The 22,089-nt window shown below is 34.7% G+C and overlaps 1 protein-coding gene across 7 annotated transcripts in view; it reads right to left on the reverse strand.

Annotated features, from left to right (window-relative positions):
* Positions 1-22,089, reverse strand: part of TENM2 (teneurin transmembrane protein 2) — a 1,283,391-nt gene that overhangs the window by 873,078 nt on the left and 388,224 nt on the right. For all 7 annotated transcript variants that reach the window (XM_032252759.1, XM_032252757.1, XM_032252755.1 and 4 more), the window contains exon 4: positions 7,865-8,140. In XM_032252759.1, the coding sequence (XP_032108650.1) occupies positions 7,865-8,140 (276 nt within the window). The remainder of the gene's footprint in view (positions 1-7,864; positions 8,141-22,089) is intronic.

The following is a 22,089-nucleotide window of genomic DNA, read 5'->3' on the forward strand; positions in this document are numbered from 1 at the left end:
TTCCCTGGAATTTGGTCAATTTGTATTTATTGATTTCTATCCCTCTCAACAACATCCCTCTTTCTAACAAATCACCTTCCCCACCATGCACACACAACACAGACACACACATACAAAGAGACACATACACAATGGCTTTGTCCAATGCAGAGCAATTAGCAATTACTTGAAATCTTTTCAGAAATAAGTGTTCCCCAAATTAATCCATCTCCTCATCTGAGAGGACTTTTCTATTTTTCCCCAATATTGAATAAAATAATGCATGGTTTTCTTTTTATATTTGTGTGCATATTAAAATGTGCACATCTAAGATAATGTGTGGTATCTTTCAAACACCAATTTTCTTCTTTAAAAATTCCTTTCAAAGATCGTTTTTGATTACCAAATGTTTCATAGTACATTTCTTGCATAAAAAGCTACAAAAAATACTTCCCAAAACTCCTCCAGCATCTAACTTTCTCACTGTAAGTAGCTTCATGCCTCTTTTTTCATGATTAACACAGATGGAAAGATTGTCGTGGTGTTTATCTTTTTTATTTCCCCCAGAATAGTATAACTCTGCGTAAGTTACCTCTTAACCTACTCTTTTCCCAAAAATGCCTACTCAAATATTTCAGTCTCTTTCTTTTAGTAAACATGTTCATACTTCAGTTATCTTTTCTTTGTCACAAGTATCTCGGGAATACAAAGACAACTGGGAATACCTTGCTTGGGGAGTGAGAGTCATTCCTGAATATTCCTTGGCTAACCTGCTTATCCACTGGTTGAAGAACATTTCTTGGTTTGTGGAACACTGTTTCTGACTCGCTGGTTCCCAGCTCAGCATTATCTAACATTGCTCCATGTCTTTCTTTCTCTCTTGACATGCTGAAGGTCTTCGTCTATCACTGCACATTTCTCTTCTAGCCTTCGCTTTATTGTCTCCAACTTCATTGTTACAGACTCCATAAACCATTTGCAGGATCAAAACTGAACATAATTAGCACAAAGTCATTTTCCTTCTCTTTAAATGGGTTCCTCCTGAAAAGCCCTAGGGTTTTCCTCAATCAGCTGAAGTAGCTAAAGTTTTTAAAGTAGGTTTTCCCTCCATCTATTTCCAAATAGTCCACCTGGATACTTTTACATTAAAATAGCTTGGAGTATATGTGTTAAATCAAAGACTCTGACCTTAATTTTTCAGTACTTCAGGGCATCTACTTCGGAAGATGGAGATGACATATTACACACTTAAACTCACCCCCGCCCCACGTATACAATTATTTTATTACTTTCCAAATTAAATTGATTTTAATTTTATCTGAAGCATTTAAATCTAAATGGCTTAAAACCATTTTAAAAATTTAGTAGTACAAAATTAAACCCACTTTTCGGATGTAGCAGACTTACCAAAAGAAGTAATGTCACAATTCTAAATACATGAATCCATAAAATTTCTGGGCTCTAGCTTTCTACAATTTTTATATCTAATTTCCATAAAGATTGTATGTAGGTCACAGTCGGTAACTCAAGGGACTACAAAGGCTAAGTCAGACCGTAAACAACAGAGTAGCCTGGAGGAATATCAGGTGACCTAAAAGACATGGAATCTATCCAGAACTGCTACTGCGACTATTTCTAATCCGGTTTGTCCTGATCAAAACCTGGACCAGCATGACTGAATCTTCCTATATTGAGGATGGCCAAAAATAAAATTTCTAATATAAAATCTCTCACCTTTAAAATGTTGGTTGTTAATCTAAAAATGTTTGATACTGAGCTAATCAAATTAAACAATCAAACTGGATTCAGCCTGTAGACTAACATGCAGTTTGTAACTTCTGTTGTAGTAACGGAAGTAATAGAACGGAACTCTGTAGTAACTGTAGCAACAGAACATTATAGTAATCATATATTAAGACTCCCACTAAACCACTTAGCTGCACCTTAAACTCCTTTAACGTTCCTCAAACTGAGTTGATGGAAACCAGGAAAGAACCATTTTCTAGGAGGTTCTTACAGCTAGCACTTAAATAGTACTCAAATTAAATCACAAGTAACATTTTTAGTTTCATGTATAAGCTTATATACATAATGCCCACATATCTGGGATTTCCTATGTACAAATCTATTATTAATACCCGAAATTTTCTTCTACTTGCCCTGTTTCAGAATGGTTAATTCAAGTGCCTCATTACTTCTCATACATTCTTCTCTAACCCGTTTTACTTTGATACTATTTTCTGTGCAGATTTCTTCTGATTCAATTGTCTGTAGAAAGTTTACACTATCAACTTCCTTAGCTTTATCTCATCTTATTTATGACCTTAATTCTCTGTGCATGGCACATCTCTCCCACCTATTAGATAAATTTAATTCAATTCTTGACAAACAACAACCAAACTTAAAAAAATGACTAAAAAATAAGCAAAAAAAAACAAGAGTTTTTGACTGAAGAGGCTTCTAATTGTGAACGGACAAAAACATTTTGCTTCTTACCATTTTACTGCCTTGGCAGTAAAAAGAGCAACTCAACTGAAGTTAAAGTACTGATATCAGGAACTCAGCGGCTTAAAACCAAATGATTATCCACCAAGCCCAATGTCTCCCCGAAGGCCTGGAGATTACACATGTAATAATCAGGCTGCCCTTGCCAAAAGGAAGGCTTAGTGCTTCATTTTATTTATTGTATTTATTGAATGGAGCCATTCCTTGATAGCCCCTGGGAGCATTAACAAACATGAAAGAAACCACCAAAGAAAAGAAAGAAATATATAAATAACGAAAGACCATGCCACCAAAGTTTATAATCCAGAAAGTGCAGTGCTGAAATAAGGCACAGACTCCTCCACTCCTCCACATACTCTGTTCTTCTTTACGGTAACGTAAGAATTGCTTAATTTGCCAGAAATATAAACCTCCAAAGTCTCATACAGGTCCCTTTGCAGAACATCAACTCTTTCACTTCTAGCTTTCTTATCATGCCACGTGACAATGTGATAATCTTACATGTTGCCTCTGGTTGTATGTTATTATCAGCTGTGTGTTTCCATTGTAATAATCATATATTAAGACTCTCATTTCTAAACTTTTTTAAAATAAGTGGTATCTCTACCCTCTAATACCTGACTTTTTAAGGAATTGAATGAGAAAAACATAAATGAGATCATCCTTTCATTCAGGAATGGAAAAGACAGAACCTATGACATTTTGTGTCTATGACCTTCATTTTTCTAAATCCGTAACTCATTTCATATTCTTTTTTATAATGGTATTCTTTTAAATGTACATGTATATAAAATAAAGCGTAAAAACACAAATTGAAATCATTGTCATCGAAATGGCTTAAAAGTTTGCTCTGGGTTTTTTTGTGTGTGTATGTTTTTAAATTTTGGGCTTTTTTTTTTTTTTTTTTTTTTTTTAGAAATTGAGACAACAATTTTCTTTAGGTTCCATAGAAATTGGCTTTATAAAATGTGGCTAGAAAAGAAATTATCCAGTATCAACATCAAGCATAGTCAAATATGAATGTATGCTTTCTGTAGCTACCTCTTTCACTATTCTTACCACTGACTTTTCCCTTTCCTTAAGAGCAAAATTATGGGCCCTTGGCTAGGTCTGGAGCTCATAGTAAGATTTTATGTCTGTTACAGGCACTCTCTGTGATTTTACATGAGGGATTAGGGAGAAGAAAGGAATAGAGTGGGTTATAAAACACAAAGTTAATTTGAGCAAGAAAGAGTAATAGGCTGGGAGAGGAAATAGAAACTCACTAGCATGTTTTGTTTGTGTTTACTTAGGCAGCCCGCTGTAATGCTAGATTTATTGAGAAGCCACTTTCTGGAAAGAAAGGAGAAAAATTTAAGAAACTCACCTTAAATTACAAATGAACACAACTTGGTTGGCAGTAACAATCTAAAGTCACTGTCCCTGGTGCTAAGGAAAATCCTCCCTTCCCTCAGGCTTCATTCCTCATGTCTCAGTTAACAAGCAGTGAGTACCTGGGTGTGTTCAAACTCTGCCGAGGAGACAGATACACTACGGACCTTTTGCCAAAAGGACTCAATCTAATAGAATCTGTGTACCACAAATACACTTTACATAAATCCATTACATGCCCAGAGCCAGCTTGTTTTATAAATGCATTTTGTGAAATGCAATGGAATTAACCCAACATTTATATTTCAACCTCAGAGTACATTATGAGGATTGTAAATTTCCCAGTTGACAACAGATGAAAATGAGCATTGTACTTATTTACTTTGGGCGGACATGGAGAGGGGAGGGGAAGAATAATTTTTTAAAGCTTTAACCAATGCTGGATTTCATTTACTGTCATTTCTGGCTTCCTATTTCATGCCAACTTTATTCTCTTTGTTTTTTTTTTTTTGTTTTTTTTTCCTTTCTGGATTTCCAATGAAATAACTGAAACTAGAATTCTGCTGAAAGAAAAAAAAAAAAAAAAAAAAACTCAAGGATATTTTTAAGTCCCAAGGTGAAGAAACTGCCTAAGGGAGTCAAGAGAACAGAGACGACCAGATTTGTACAGTGTGCGCTACTTTGCATCTTTAAGGAGGCAATTAGTTTTTCTTGTGTATTAGTGATTGTCCCATTTTCTCCATAACTCAGATAATATAAAGAGCCCCAGAGAGGACATCTTTTAAGTGGGACATTTATTACTGAACAAAAGTATGGGTTCTAATTTAAAGTCACTAGGAAAGCCCTTTCTCTGGATGTCGTCAAATTTCACAGCAGCAAGAACTTGGGGGGGACGACTGTCTACTCTCACTGCCATTTCTAGCCAAATCATCATGACTTCAAGGTAGGATTAGAGAACCTGAAAAAATAACGTGGACGTGAGAGTTTTATCTATTTGAAGCAACCCAATCCAAGCCAGCACAATGTTAAAATAGTGGCTATAAAGTGAGTATAGGATGCAGCATTCTGGTGTCTACATCACCAAAAAAAAAAAAAAAAAAAGAAAGAAAGAAAGAAACATAGGAAGACAGGTTCATCTGTGTGATGGGACTGTCTGTCAAGTTTATCTAATGGGTCATTTTTTTCATAGCAGCACGTAGGAAGCATAATGAGCATTGATCTAGGAAGAACTGTTGGTAAAGTCAGAGATTTTACTACACGACTTTGCAGACTGGATACACACTTCATATTGCCAGAAAGGAAGTTCATTCCTGAGGTCTGTCTTCACATGCTAACTATGCTTAGCAAATTCACAATTGGAATTTTTTAGGGGAGATTTTTAAATAAACACAGTGAAAAATCCATGTATCCCCAAATCCCTCCATGAAATGAAATTAAAATATGTAGAAACCCACAGGAAAGATTCATTTTTTTGACCACGTATCTTTAAAACGTAAAATTAAATTGAAACGCTTCTTTCTCAAAGTATAGATTCTGTTACTTCCTCTTCAAGAAAGGCATACCTAAAAGGTTATTGATTTGGTTCTGAAGGACACAGTGTTTATTATGGAGGAAGCCATCTCTGGGTACAAGTGTGAGAAATTAATGATGGCTTTGTAAGTGTCCATGCTGTGGTGTGGAACCAGTGGGGCAACTGTCAATCTATATGATAATACATTCCCAAACTTCATAAAATCAGTGATGTGAAAAAGCATTGATTTCTTTGTGAGCTAAACAGAATTCGCCAGCAAGAGCAAGAAGTTTACTGAAGTTAACACCTCTGCCTGCAGAGTCGCTCACACCTCATTTTTTATTCGCTTAAAGAGTTTATGATGTGATGTGTAAAATTTCTTATTTTTATTTCTGGCCAAGAATGAGAACAGAAGATGCATTATATATCTCTTTTGAATATGTAAAATATTGAAAAAAAATTTTTAAAAGAAAAAGATAGACATTCTACCTGTATATTTGAAAATAACCATCTCTCACCTAGCTTGAACTCTGGCTTCAATATCTCCTTCGTGCTTTGGCAACCATACTCACATACAGAGTTCCTTAGTGCCTCTAAGTACATTTCTCTTGATGTAATTCTGACTGCATTCCAACTAGCACTACAGGAAAGAATCGGAACACTGTATCTAAGGGTTTATTTCTTTTCAGTATACAGGGATATATATAGACTCGCAGAAAGTAAAAATTATTCAAATATGATATTTTGAATAATATTGAAAAAATAAAACTATTCTTGGTCAATCAAACACATGATTAATTACACATTTTTTTCATCCATAACTCTTCTAGGTAAATTCAAGTCAATCATTTTTTGTGCCCTCGCCTTCACCGAAAACACCCCCTTATTAGATGAGTTTTTAAGATGCATATAATCTAAATGGGAGAAGATACAGGTCTATAAATGTGTATAAATAATTCTGTATAGATGGTTCCCTCTATAGATTTGAGAATATCAACCATGAGGGACTAGCTAAAACACCTTGTTTAAAATGTGCCATAAATTCTTGGATTACAAGTGATTTTATTTATTAGGCAATCAAACTGCCTTCATTTAAATAGTATCTGACACACATACTGAAGTTGAAAAAGGACATCAGTAAATGGATTCAATGTACGCTTTTATGGAAACTTCTAAAAGTAATTTCCTATCAAATAAGCACCTCAGAGTGGCGAATGTGCCAAGTATCAGAATTTTGTTAAAATTCAAAAGGAGTCAAGTGCAGATTTTTCCTTGAGAGTACACCTTGATTAGGTACATGAATGGAGGCATAAGTAAGACACATCCCCTTGTCCCCAATGTAGAATAAATTATTTCAAAATTAAACATAAATTTAAATGCAAAAAAGTGACATCTTTTTGAGTATGTGCGACTTACCCAGGAAATGATGTATTTTCAACACAGTTTTGAGATTAAATGATATTTAGCTATGCTTTTGCATTCACAACAAGCTGTCCGCCTGCAAATTTCCTTTTTCTTTTTTAAATGAAAGGAAATATTTAAAGCTGCTCTGGCAGAAGTTTATAATATTTTATATAAACATTCTTAACTGATCTATTTGTAAACATTTTAATGGTAATGGTAATTCTTTTAGCAAACATGCAATCTATTCATAGCAAACCACATAGCATTTGATGTTTTCTTCTTAAATCAGCTGTAACCTAATGCAATTTATCTTTTTAAAAAATGTTTTTGACTAAACACACTTTGGAATTGCTCAGAAACCCACAAATAAGCACCTTATCTCTTTAATGACTTGCTTAGGCTTCTCTATATTTACTGCTTAATGATCGGAAGGATTTAATTTTCAAAGTTTCATTAAAACCCACCTAGAAAGCTGATGGATAGGCAATAGTGATTTGTGACAGAAGATACGGGAAACCATTAACCTACATAGGTGCCAAGGGGAAAAGCAAACATGTAAGAGAATTCTTTTTTTGAAGACAAGTCTCTTCCTATTTGTCATTATTAAGCTCCAGAGCATCTGTTCCAAGTTTGATCTTCAATACGGATATGAGGCATTGCCGCCTGGAAATGAAAGTCTAAGATAAGGTGGGATTCTTAAGAGATCTTCATGAAAAAAATAACCCAGGTTGCCTTTACTGGGAAGGGGAAATCAATACAAAGACCTAGCAACTTGTGGAGAGAGGACATTTTCTAGGTATAGGTCATAGTTTATCAAGCTGCCTCTTTTGCAATGTAATTTACTTGCTAATAAGACCAACTGACTACACCTGAATGCTGTGTTATCATCAAAATGTGATTTTAAAATTCTCTTCTCATTCTTTTGTGCTGGAGGGTTGCTGGTTTATTTCCCCCCAGCTCACACTGGGCAGACAAGGTCAATTTCCAAGAAAATGAATGGCTCTATGATACCTCTTTATTAAAAAACAAAAACATCCCAAGCCTCACGTGGTATAGTGCACAGAACATTAAAAGGTATTTAAGAAGCGGGCCTACCGTTCTCATCATCTGATTTATTTTCATTGTCAGAGTCAGTCAGAGTAAGGGCCGAGTTTTCACGACTGGACAGGCCGGAACTGCGCCTGGATTTTATCCCTCTCCCCCACAGTCTGATAGCGTGTTCTGGAGACATCCCTCCCTCGGTGTCGGAGTCAGCGTCAGACCCTGTGCTGAGGGAGTAGCCCTGGTGAAGGATCCCCATGTCGGAGCAGTAGCCGCTTCGGTGTGGGGAGGGCTCACAGATGCCCAGCTCTGCAAGGGTGAAGTTGGTTCCTAGGGCGACAGTGACAGAGAAGCTGATTAAAATGTGTGAGATGCCTTACAAAGTTAAAATGTATTCTTACAAAAAATCAGACACTTTTCCCATCTGACAAATATATCAGATTCACCATGGTGTACAGAAAGATCTTGGACAAGAGCATTCAGGACAGTGGGATACCTTTGAAAAACAAACAAAAGCAAGAAAGTCCATATCGATTACAGGATAGAATGCTCAGATTTTATTTCAGAGATTTTTAGGCATCTTGACACTATTGTCTAGGTAGCTCCATGTAGCTGAAAAAACCCTGAATATATTACAATAGTTAGTATACACCAAGTGTTTTCTTGTACGTCTTTTATTTTGTAACTTTTATAGTTTTTAAAGTTTTGCAACATTATGAAGATGATGGTATTATTGTAATCCTTTTGTAGATGAGGAAATGGGACCAGAGGATTTAAGGGATTTATCCAAGGTCATGCATCTTGATAGTAGCAATACCTGGATCTGATCCCTATGGAGGGCTCAGATTAAGGTTCATGTCATACAACCTTAACCCTCTAACATATATGAATGACAGCTAGAAGACTTGGGAGCCCGTCCTAACTTTCCACTGACAAACAGTCTCATTAATGGCAATTCTCTTAACTCCACGATCCCCAATTTTCTCATCTGTAAAATCTGAGCGATTGTGTGCCTCATGTGATAGTATGTGCCTAACTGGTCCTTTTAAATAAATACTGTCATGGGTTGCTTAAAGAGAAGGATATGTTCTGAGCAATGCATCCTTAGGTGATGTTTGCTCTGAGAACATCGGAGTGACTTACACAAACCTAGATGGTCTAGCCTATAACACACCTAGGCTTTGGGATATCCTACTGCTCCTAGGCTACAAACCTGCACAGCATGTTACTGTACTGAATACTGTAGGCAAAGTCACACAATGGCAAGTATTTTTGTATTTAAACATAGAAAGGTACAGTAAAAATACAGTATTATAATCCTACAAGACTGCTGTTGTATATGTGGTCCATCATTGGCAGAAATGAGGTTATGTTGGGTGTGTATATGAAATGTGTTACTGAAATCAGCATCCTAGGGATGAAGAGCTAGTCTTTTTGTTTTTAAATGATATCAAAGAATCTGTCTTTGCAAATACGATTTAAAGCCACAAGTAGGCGTCACTTACAGAAAGTGAATGTGTGCACATGGGGACCTATAGGAGTGAACTCATGATCTGACAGGAAGCAAAGCGAATAGGCATTTATTGAACATGCTATCATGTTCTGTAAACATGTGTGTTATTACGTATCAGAAAAGGTTCCAGATACTTCACAGGATTTATACCATTTAAATACCATCACAGCCCAGCATTTTAGGTGTTGATATCACCACTTTACAAAGAGAGATTAAACACTGTATCCAAGGTCACACCTGGGCACACAGCAGATCCAGGGTTCACCTCTGTACCTGCAGACTCCTAGCCTGTGCTGTTTCTACAGTGTCAGCAGTCTCCAGCAAAAGCAAACATGGCAATATTTTTGCACAGTTTATTTATTTGTGTGCTTTACTATTCAGTTCCTTAAAACATATTTTAAGGTTTCAATACAAAACAGATAGAATCATGTGGTCCACTCTACTTATTGATGTATAATGCTGATTTCTTTTGTCTTTAGCCAATTTATGACAATGAAAAAAATGCAGTGAAGAGATGCACTTCTCTGCTTTTAGTCAAGAAAACCTCATAAATAACACTAAAGCCAGGAGTTTACCCACTCTCTCCATATTTATTACATTAAGGCCGTTCCTTATCATTCATCCCTCTAAACTCTTGATGTACCTTGACAGTCTATGGTAGTCTACATACACAATATCACTTTTTAGCTTTTATTTTACAAAGCACCAAACCACTGTTTAGTTCACATTAATGTAGTGGGACTTTGATTTGTAATAGACATATGTCTTTCTGAGTTTTTTTCTTGTCTTCACTGCACACTGAGCTTTCCCAGCCTAATTTGGTTGCGTAAATGGAATCAAGCCCAATTCTATATATAATTGTCTCTTCAGAGTGAAACTTATTTATTGGAGAGCTAACCCAAGTGCAGATTCCTGTCAGCATGGGGTGATTACCCACTACCTGTGCAGTTAAGAGGGAAGTCCTCTCTGCCCACAGCACAGTGTGCTAAGGGCTGCTGTTTACTCACTGGGTGCAGTATATCTTGCTGTCTGAAATTCTCTGTCCCATGTTTTCTGTTCCAGTTAGGTACTGTCGCATAATTATACATTAAAATATATATTTCAGTCTCAGTAGTCTATGAAAATAAAGTTACTGAATGTGTGTGTGTATATACATATAATTTTACAAGATCTTTCTACCGTTGCTCTTCTCATTCTTAAGTCATTAAAAAAGGTCATTTTATATTAATGTTCTTCCACCTTTATTTTTTCAAGATACTGTTGCAATAAATTATTTTTCCTATTTAATTGGAAATATTCATTCTTTTCAACACTGATTCCTTTTTTAAGTGGCCTTTTTCTAGGATCATTCATCCTAAAACAAAGAGAATCTCTTGTAAACAAACATGGGTCACTTTTCTTGTGCAGGAAAAGATCAAGTTCCTTCTGGACAGAGTCATAAGATACGTTGTTTCATTTTCCCTCAATAAATGAAAACCCAAACTAAAACACACATATTTTTATTCCACAGGTGGGAATTTGTAGCTATATAATCCCATTTAAAATGGAGTGGGTGTGTATTAAGACAACTTTTCAGATGGTTTGCCCACATCCCATTACCTAGAACTAGTTTCAAAGAGCTCCTAGTGTAAGAAGAAACAACTGTGTGAAGACGGAGTCTCTGTGAAGAGCATGGCATGTGCTTTTTGCTGTGGGTTCCAGAGGTAACAGTGGACTGAGGCCATGGGATGACATGGAATACACACAGAGCCCCTTCTTTAGTTAAATTCACTTGAGATTAGAAATTGAAATCTTATTTTTATGATAAAACAAACTTGAGCTCTTCATGAATCAGGTAAGATTTGCATACATTTAAAAGTAACCACAGATGTTAGAAAAGAAAAAGTGCTCTTCAAGAGTTTCAACTGCAAGCTTCTATCTCCCGAGCCACCAAGGAGCAGCATTGTAAAGAAAACTGGAAGCTCTGTACTGAATTTCCCAGGAAAAGGTAAATGAGTCAGTAAGTTCACATTGGCTTATAGAAAGGAAGATTTTCATCTAAAATCAATATTGATTTTTAAAAAAATTATCTTTTCATCTTCACCTTCCAATAAGACCATTCCTTGCCAATGCCACCATTTCCCCTCAATTTCTAGTTTGATATATTTGTAACCTCCACTAACTCAAAGACTAGGAATCTCATTGTAAGTACTAATACCTGGGACAGTTTCTGGACCAAGCTTTTCCCAGGCATGCTGGCTTAACATATGAAGCTGGTGAGCCATATACTCAGGAGAAAGAAAAAACAAATGGGTCTATCCAGTTATTAAATCATTCAACAAATATTTATTGTGGTGCTGTGCTAGGCATCAGGGATATAACAGTGTGCATTATAAAAATATAGTCCATGACATTTACAGTCTAATCGGGGAAAAAGGCATTAATCAAAGAATCACATAAACAAAGTGCAATGCATACAGTGATAAATATTACGTAGGAAAAGAACAGGGAGCCATGGAAGGTCACCTAGTGGTCCAAGCCTCACGCCTTCACAGCCTGCTCACCAGCTGTTCATCTGGTGTGGGGTAAGCTCTTCAAAGGACTGGGAGTTGACTCCATTGAGATGCTATCACACATACCCACTTCAGTTTGCTCATACCATACCCAGTTTTCCAAAACATTCCTCTGTATGGATCAAATTCCAACAATTGTTTTCCACGTATTTTATCTTACGTCCTGCATTCTATACACACTTCTCAGAATGTAAATTAGTGTGGAAGCATTTTTAATGCTAGCTCAACTTACTGTTTTGCACTTAAACTTTTGCTCATTGATGAAAGACTGATTTTGCCTTAATTCATCTTGCATAATTAATGTCTTTAGTAAGCTCCATGTCAGCTTTAAATGGAAGACAGAAACTATTCATTGTGTGATTCTCCAAGCTAAGATTTCTAGTGGAAAGCCGTGAACCCTTCATTTCTTATTATTTTTCAGAAAGATGACAAGGAGACACAATATATCAGTATTCATGGAATACATATTTATTATTTATCCTCTATCAGCCTCCAGCCTCCTGATATCACTGATTAAAGTGCATATAGATAATGTGGTAATGCATTTTATTTCAGGTATGTGCTCCATGCCTGTTGCCAATAACTAACCCAGTGTGGCCCCATGGTACATTATTGAGGCCAGAGTCAATATTTTTATAGATAAATGATTACACACAATCTATAATATTTACATAAAGCAATTTTACTGTAATTTAAGGTTGGAAAAGAATGTTAATGTCTGAAAACTGTTCAGTGATCAAAAGAGGGGAACACAAGTCTGAAAACAATTCTCTTGATAAATATCTTTAATGTTAAATTGCCTTTTCTTGATCGTAACTTCTGTATAATCCAGATCTTCGCCACACCTTTTTTAAAGAGAAATTTTGCAACAGAAATCATGAGTCATATTTTGACCCACTGATTCTATTCAGGATGCGATTCTGAGGAGAGATATGTCCTTGCATTATGATCATGGCTTTATTTTCTAAGTTTTTACCAACTTTGAAATAACCTTTAACTAGGAAAAGCACATATGTAGTTAAGTCAGAATTATCATGTCATGGTAATACCAGGATATACAAATAGCACTGAAAATGCCAGCATTGGAACAGATTTTCTACTATGAGGGCAAGAAGATAAAAATTAACCGTGGTAAAGAGAGAGTGGAATACAGAAACTTTCATTATCTGCATGTTTATTATGCAAGTACGCTGAATTTAAGAGAAGAAATTTTATATAGAGAAGTAAAAGTTGTAATAACATAAAAATAGTCATGAATGACCACTTACAAAATTCATCCCCAAGCATTCCTGCCCACTTCCTCCTGGTATCTCTTCTCATATCAACTACCATGTCAATGTCTAAGTAATTAATTACTTGCTGATAGCAAAAAGTAATATGGTGCCAATCCATAATTAGATTGTAAAGCTTGGGACGTTGCAGATTTTCTTGAAGTCAAGAAAAATTATCCGAAAAATTGGTTCATAAAAAAGATCACAGAATAACCAAAATCTAACAGAATTAAATCAGTTAAGAGAAAATAGAAATGGTGTGGTCATCATGATGGGAACTTCAAAATCTGATCTGACAGACTTCTGGTTCTGGACCAAGATTTAGTGTTCCCCTTCTCTACTTTTCGCACTTAAGTACAGCTAAAAACCCTGGACATTACACACAAAAGCCACATAAAGCAGTTTCTGAAAAGGGAAGAGAAGAAGGTAGATTTAACAGGGTCCTGGAGCCTGGGGGCAATTCCCTGGGTTTATTTTTGCCTAATGTGTTCCAAACCTGGTGCTAGAGAAACTTGCAAATTGGAAATGCCAGCAGACAAAGCAAGGCCAAAGAACAGCCTGTTGTAGCAAGGAGCCCCAACCCTACACTTCTACAAACATACAAGGATAAAATTTTAAAAGACCAAGTGGTGTCCGTGGAGACCAGGCATGTGGATCCTGGACTTTTATCTTCAGCCCTCCCTCTCCTTGCTGGGGGCAGAGAAGGCTAAATGTTAAATCAAATTTCACCGCCACGATCAGAAGAGGGCTTGGGAATGGTAAGGAGGTAACTCTCTCCCTCTCAACCAGACTGGCATCTGTAGAGGCCTGGGGTGGGCTGGAGTGGTTCTAAAACCCAACTCTGTTTGGCAGCAATGAAGCAATGCTCTTTCACTGCACCATCTTTCTCACCTTGTCAAAGTAAACACAGGGGACCTTTACATCCACCTGTCAGTCACTACAGAGTCTCCCACTACTCCCATTGGCTCAGCGTCAGAAGAGGCTTCCTATAATGGAAGATTTAAATACAATCCATGGTTTCATAATGTAATATTTCAGTTGGCCAGGATATAGTAAAAAAATCATTGGTCATACCACGTACCAAGAAAATCTCAACTTGAATGAGCAATGACAATTATTTCAATAAAAAGTTAACGAGAAGCCCTTAGGAAAATTAATGAACTCATCAAATGTTTTTTGGAAAAAACGACTCTCTACCATCCTGCTGCAAAATGCAAGGCTAAAGGGAAGGATATAATGCGGTACAATCAGACAATTTTCCTGTAAACTGAATACATATGCCCCACCCCAAAACTGCTATTCTTTATCATGCTGAAAAAATATGTATCAGTCACATAGTGAATAACATTAAATATAAACTGAACTATGTAAAATATGCATAGTTCTAACCGTAAATAAAATTAAATATAAACTCGAAGTTTTGATAATCATTTTTAGTTTTTCAAGATACAATTGCAATAAATTATTTTTCCTGTTTAATTGGAAATGTTCATTCTTTTGAACACTGATTCCTTTTTTAAGTGGCCTTTTTCTAGGATCCTTCATCCTAAAACAAAGAGAATCTCTTGTAAACAAACATGGGTCACTTTTCTTGTGCAAATGTTAGAGTGCACATTTTAAAGTCAAGAATGAATATGGAGTCCAATTTTTTTCTAACAGATATTTAAGAAAAAGATAGAAATTATAATGTTGTAGGACTTTTTATCAAAGAAATTGAAGTAATTTGACATGATGCCTTAAGCTTTTGCCTCACAGAATGTTATCAAGAAAAATGTGGCAGTTAGAAGTGATAAAATATAATTTTATTTCTGTTGGACAAATCAAAATGAAATACCAAACCGTTATCTCACATTTAGTTTAAATATGTTATATTTAAATGTTGAACAATTGTAGATATGTATGAACCATACAAAATAATCAGTTTAAAACCATTACCAACATTATCTAAAATATTATTTTTATACAAACATAAAAACCTACATATTTACATATGCAATGATTATATTTTTGGAAGCCACCGAAGGAACTATTTATGAATACTAATGTTTTGTGCTTTTATATCCTAAAAGTCTTCACACTAACTCTCTTTTAATGCCCTTTTAAAGTTCATCTGTTTTTACATATTTAGATATTTTCCAAATGTTGATAAAACTGTTCACCCAAAATCCTCAGGTTTAAAACAACAGGGTAAGTGCACATGCATTATTATTCATAAAAGTTTAAGTCAAATATTTATATTTCAAAGATGTACTTTAAGAATTACATTTTTAATGTACAACACCTAAGACATTGATACTTTGATGTTCGTAAACTTTTAGAGTAATTATTTTAACCTACATAAATGTCTTCTGATAAGTCCAAACATTTACAATTTGTAACTAGAATCATTCCAATGTTAATAAACACATTCCAAATCAAGGAAACACCAACAGGGCTAGTGAGGACAGGAGGGTTTCCAATATCCTAGGTTTTCCTGTAAGCTGTATAACTTTCAAAAAGAAGGGTGAAGGTGGCATTTTCCTCTGATGTGGTGGCATTTTCCTGTTCCAATCTGAACAAAGCCTGATTTGGAAAACCCCAAATCAGCCACAACAAAAGGTTCTGCTGAACAACTGGCAGTTCATAAATAAAAATAAAATGTCCAGGAGCCTGGCTGGTTTTGGAGACTGTTTTCTGCTGATGAAAATTCTAACAATATTGAAAATCAATTTCAGTATTAAAAGCCATACCAATCAGTTATCCTATGCGAGGACATTACAAACATGTACATCCACCTGACTATATGAGACTATGCCTCCCTAAATAATTTTTTTCATCGGAGAAAGAGAGGGAAAGAGAACAGTAGTGAGTAAGCTGCAAGGCTACTAGATTAGTTTACATTTACTGCGGGCTTCAAAGTGTGTCAAGCACTGTCCTAAATGCTTTTATATAGTTTTCCCTTTTAATTAAAAAAGCAGCCCTACAAATTAGTCACCAAGTAGCCTCACGTGAAGAAAACCAGGAGTTAGAATGTCTGTTTTAAAAATACTTGTTGACGAGATAGCCTTAGAATTAAATACTTCTGCTGACTTCATTCACTCATTTATAAAAGGGACATAAAATAGTACCAAACTTCCTAGGGTAGGGGAGAGCACTGAATGACATAAGGCAGACAAAAGCGCTTAGAACGTTGCCTGCATCAGAATAACTACAAAACAAATGTAGCTATTATGATTATCATTAGTTTGCAGAGGAATAAACTTGCTTTATTTCTTTATATAGAATTACTAATATTTTCTATTTTTTCGTGAATTGATTTAGAAAGTTCGAGAACAATAAAATTTCTAGGAACCTGCCCCTTTCATTTATGCTTTCAACTAGGTTAGCATAAATATAATAGGTTATCCATGTATTTTTGAGTCTTTTTAAATTTCTCCTAGATTTGTAGAATACTCTTTATTTTCATTCCTCATAATATTTATTTGTGCCTTCTTTTTTTTTTTTAACTGAATTGGTTTCAGCAGTAATAGTTTTTTCCTTCCAAAAAAACAAAAGTTCTGTTTTTCTGACCCTACTATCTGTATATGTTTTTTAAGTTATTAATTTCTACCCTTATGAATACAAATTATTTCTTTCTTTGAGTTCGTTCAATTGTTATTTTCTATACTTTTAAAATTTGATCCTTTATGTCTTTAATGCTTAGCCATTTTTCTTTATTACTATAAGCATTTCAGGCTATACATTTTATACATTGCTACTAATTTGCTGTTGGCTTGTCCTATCTATAATTGTAAGATATATACTGAAATTTCTTACTGTATATAAGAAATATAGATGGGTGTTTCTCACGACTGTTTTACCAATGTCTGCTCTATGTCTATTTAAGGTAATTTTATAGGTGCATATTATAAGTTTAGCATTATAGCTTTCTGATGGATTGAACATTTTATCATCAATATATGGTGTCCCTAATAAACAGTTTTGAGGTAATATATGCTTTCTAATATTAACTGTGTTTTACAGGGAATTTGCCCATTTAAATTGTCAAACATTTATGACATTATTTTTGAATATGTATAAGATCTATAACAATATTCTTTCTTTCATTTTTGATATGAGGCATCCTCACATTGTTTTCATTTTTAATAGATCATTCTTACTGGAGTTTTATTTCATCAATTTCCAAACAGCTGTTGTTTTTCATTTATTGTATTATTTATTTTCCATTTCCCTAATTTCTGCTCTTATCTTGCTTACTTATTTATTTCTACTTAATTTGAGTTTTGTTTTCTCATCTGTCACTAGATTCTTGGGGTAGAAATGCAGATCACTGATTGGAAATCTTTTCTTTAATTCTTAAGTAAGTATGCAAACCTATAATATTTTCCTCTTTATCTGTACTCCCCAAATTTGAACGTATCATGAATACAAATCATTCATTTCCAAAATTTCTAAATTTCTCATCTACTTCTTTGACCCACAGGTTACTTAGAAGTGTATAATTTTATTTCCAGATATCTGGGACTTGTCTGATTATTACTGATCTCTAAATTACCTACCTGGAGGACAGCAAGCAAACTCACTGGGATTTCCATCTTGAAACTTATTGAGACTTATTTTATAACCCAGAATATAGAATATACATTGCAGAATTTTCCCTTGAAAAATAATGTGATTCTAGAATTCTTTTGTGTAGTGTCCTATAAATGTCTACCAGGTCAAGGTGATTGACAATGTTTTTGAAATTCTCTATATCCTATATTTTTTGTCTAGATATTTTTTAAGTTATTGAGAAAAGAGTTAAATCTGTAGTTTTGTTATTTTCTCTTTCCTCCTTGATTTTTGTTAATTTTGCTTTGTCTCGTATTCCCTCTCTCTCTTTGTAACTATGTTATTAGGCACATAGATTTTTATATCTCTAGAATAAATTGATCCTTTTATCAATTTCAAATGTTTGTCTTTTTCTCCTGTAATACTTGTGATTTTAAAGTCTACTTTGCCTCATATAAAGTAGTCAAGTCAGCTTTCTTATTTTTATTGTAAGCAGTAAACATGTTATTCAACTATTTCCATTTATTTACTGTTGACTTCTCTGTTGTCTTTACATTTAACATATGCCTTTTTTAGACAGCATATAATTAGGTCTTATTATTTAAGTAATCTGACAATCTCTTTTAATTGGTATGACAGTCAATTTATATTTAATGTAACTATTGATATGGCTAGATTTAGGTTTATTATTTATGTTTTCCTGTTTGTGCTCTCTGTATTTCCCTCCCCCTGAATTTCTTTGCCTAATTTGTTGTGAATTAATAAATTTATTTTTTTTGAGACATTGTCTTGCTCTGTCACCCAGGCTGGAGTGCAACAGTGCGATCTCAGCTCACTGCAACCTCTGCCTCCCAGGTTCAAGTGATTCTTCTGCCTCAGCCTCCTGAGTAGTTGGGATTACAGGTGCAAGCCACCATGCTTGGCTAATTTTTGCATTTTTAGTAGAGATGGGGTTTCACCATGTTGGTCAGGCTGGTCTTGAATTCCTGACCTCCTGATCTGCCTGCCTCGGCCTTCCAAAGTAGTGGGATCACAGGTGTCAGCCACTGTGCCCAGACTAAATGATTTAAAATTTTCATTTAAATTTTGTCTAGGCTTTTTGTCTTCACATATTTTTTAGCAGTGATCTAGGGACTACAATATGTATGGTTGTTGTACTAGTCTATTTAGAGTGCTAATCTTACTTCATATATTTTGTACCTCTAATTTCTGTAAATTCATAATTTCTTAATATAAAAAATGTTTTAGTCATTGCCTTTTATATATTTATTCACTTCCATATTCTATTCTTTTCATCAATTAAACTCAGTTGATCTTATGCTACCTTTTTCTTTCTCAATGCCTTTCTTGTATTTTAATCTCGCTTCTCTCTGTGCAAGCTGTTGCTAATTTCTTATGATTATTTTTCCAGTTGACTATGTATTTCTTTAATTGTGCTTGAACTCATACTCACTGTTATGTACTAAACTTTTCTTAATTTGAACAATTTGCATTTCATTATAAAATTGATATTGCTTTTCAATTGTTTAGTTTTCCTATTATACATAGTTAATAGTATATACATGATAAATTCTAATGTTTTAAAACTTTAAAGGTCAGAATCAATTATTTATGGACTTGCTCACACTTCATTATGAAGGTTTGTTTTCTTACATACTTAACTGTATTTAATTTTAGATATGTCAGCTTATTTTAATTTTCAAAAATCACAAAGGCCTAAACCAGGGTTCTTTTCGGCTAAAAAATTTGTATTTGATTCTACACAGGCCATGTGCATGTGGCAGTGTTAAACATATACCTGTTTTTAGGTTTCCTGGCTTACTACAGAAATCTCAGTTTCATGTCCTTGTTGCTCTAAGCCTCAGCTCATTTCTCAATTGCAGTTCTGGTAGCAGTGTTTGTTCGCAATGAAAACCTATTTGGTCTTACAATTCGATGCTCATATTTCTGACTTTTGCATATTTTTATTTCTGCTACTTCCTTTTTTTTTTTTTTTAATCTGCCTGCATGGAGAGTTCTCTTACTTGATGTGAGGACTATTTTGTTGCTGTGCTCTGATCAAGCTATATTTAATACTCCTGTTTCCATTTTCTCACCTGTAAAATGGGAGAATAATGGTACTTGCCTCTTGTGGTCACTTGCAATCAATATGTGTGTAGGTGTGTGTAACAAACACACGCACACCAATAAGTCAATACATATTAGCTATTATTATTCATTTTACTATATTATTTTACTATTTAATAAATATAAAACTACAAAATGATATGCAATGAAATAGGATTCTATTTTCAGTTTATTCTGCCACAATGGAAATAAAATGCACTTTCTAGTTAAGCTACATGTATTTAAATATATTTAATGTTTATTCCATTAAGTAATGCAATATCTTACTTTCCAATAAAAAAAAAACAACAACGTAGTAGAGATGCTATGAACATTACTGAAATTAACTGAAGGGCACATGACATTTGCATTTACAACACTCACCAAGGTGCCTATTTTCATCATGTGCCTGATGTTTGACTTTCCCATCACAGAAGAATTATTCTAGATCTCAAGAGTTAATTAACTCATCTACATTCTGACACCTAGTGAGATGGATGAATCCCAGTCTCTCAGCAGGTGAATATATGTCTAGCAGATACTTTGCCTCAGAAAGTAATCACACTGTATATTAGACCACAAATATTTGGTGGGAAATGTTAATGATACACTCTTGTTTGTAAAACAATTCTTTTAAATCAACTGCTTCATCACCAATTACTGTTAGGATGTAGATACTTGTCTATAACCATAATAAGCCTCCAGCCATTGAGCTTATAAAAAATGGCAAGACCATAGCTTCCTAGTGCCTGTTAGCATCCATTAAACAGGGAGAGGATAATTGAAACTGAGTCAAGAGTTTTCCTTTTCTTCCTTTCCCACCTTGCTTCCTGTGTTCCAAACACATGTCGTAGGTTACAAATACATGTAAAGCCTTAATTACACTTAGCATCTGGCAGCTGTTGACTTACAGAGAGTGGTTGAGTCACACACAGCCAAAGTCAAAAAGGAGTTCAAGAATAGAAGGCAGAGCTGGCTCAATAAGGTTAAAAAAAATTCTTATGTCATCACAGCTGAAATACTACACCATCAGCACTTGTTATATACATGGTGTGAGTGATGCTATAAGTAATCAGTTTCAGCAATGCCAGAGACTAATTCACCACTAAAATATATCATTCCCAATATGGTTAGAGCTATAAACCAAAGGACCTTACAACCATTACTATCAACGCTTGATGGATGTATTCACATATAATAGAGACAACAGCTTCATGAGGATTTCAGCATATCCAGAGGCATCAAGTGATGATTTTTTTTTTAAAAAAAAGGTCCTCACACTATCTACTCAAAACCATTGAGAGTTAGATGTGCTAAATAATATCGTTCATATATCGCTCATTACAAAAGATGTTTACAAGAAAAAAGTCTCTTGAAAAAGTGACAAAAAGAGCTTTAGGCCTTTAACACTGGTCATCATTTATTTGCCACACAATGGCAATTTTAGGAGTAGAGAATTATTAGAAATGACAGTCTTGGTCTTAAGAGGGATAGATGTCAAATTACAAATGTCCAGTTACAAAAGCACAATAAGAAAAATATAATGAGTGCTAACTGTTGTTTATAGACATATACATAGCAAAGAGATAAGTTTGGACTGGAAAAATAGACATCAAATTCTTAATCGCAATTGTTTCTGGAGATGGAGGGAGAAGAATGCAATTAGGAAAAAGAGAGGATTCGAGGCAAATTTGACAAAATATTAACACTTGTTAATTACAAGTGATGCTCATTGCTTGCTTTCTTCTCTGTACTTTTCTATGACTCGCTTTAAAACATAAATTTAAAATTTAAAAAATAAAAATCTTGCATAAGTCTATCTCAGTTCCATACTTTAAAGTATTTGCAATATCATAATGTTTTCTATTATGTTACATCACTCAGCATTTTTCTGCTCATATGTTCAATTAGACTACATAGAAATATCTCCATTTGTATGTCTTTTCAGTTCTATTCAATTTGGGCTAAAGTTATAGGGCAAAAGTGCATGTAACTGAATCACAATATAACTGATACACTGCCAGGAAACCCATGCACTTTGCTCCCTAGGTGAGAGACTGTGCACATCTGTCGTTAAGAATAGTTTAGAAGCAAGTAGCCCAGAGTTTGAATTCCTCTTCCACTACTTACAGTTTGATAGTGTACAATCTAATTAAACCTCCATTCACAATCTCTAGTCTTCTCATGTGTGAAACAAGCTTAAAAATACCTATCCTCATAAGCCTAACGAGATAAAAGTTATCTATGACTAGAAAACACTTAACAGTGTAGCCAGAATAGGGGGTCCTGAATAAAATATTTTAGAAA

Source organism: Sapajus apella, unplaced genomic scaffold (genome assembly GCF_009761245.1).
Source record: "Sapajus apella isolate SASKATOON/1434 unplaced genomic scaffold, GSC_monkey_1.0 scaffold79, whole genome shotgun sequence".
NCBI classification, from domain to species: domain Eukaryota; kingdom Metazoa; phylum Chordata; class Mammalia; order Primates; family Cebidae; genus Sapajus; species Sapajus apella.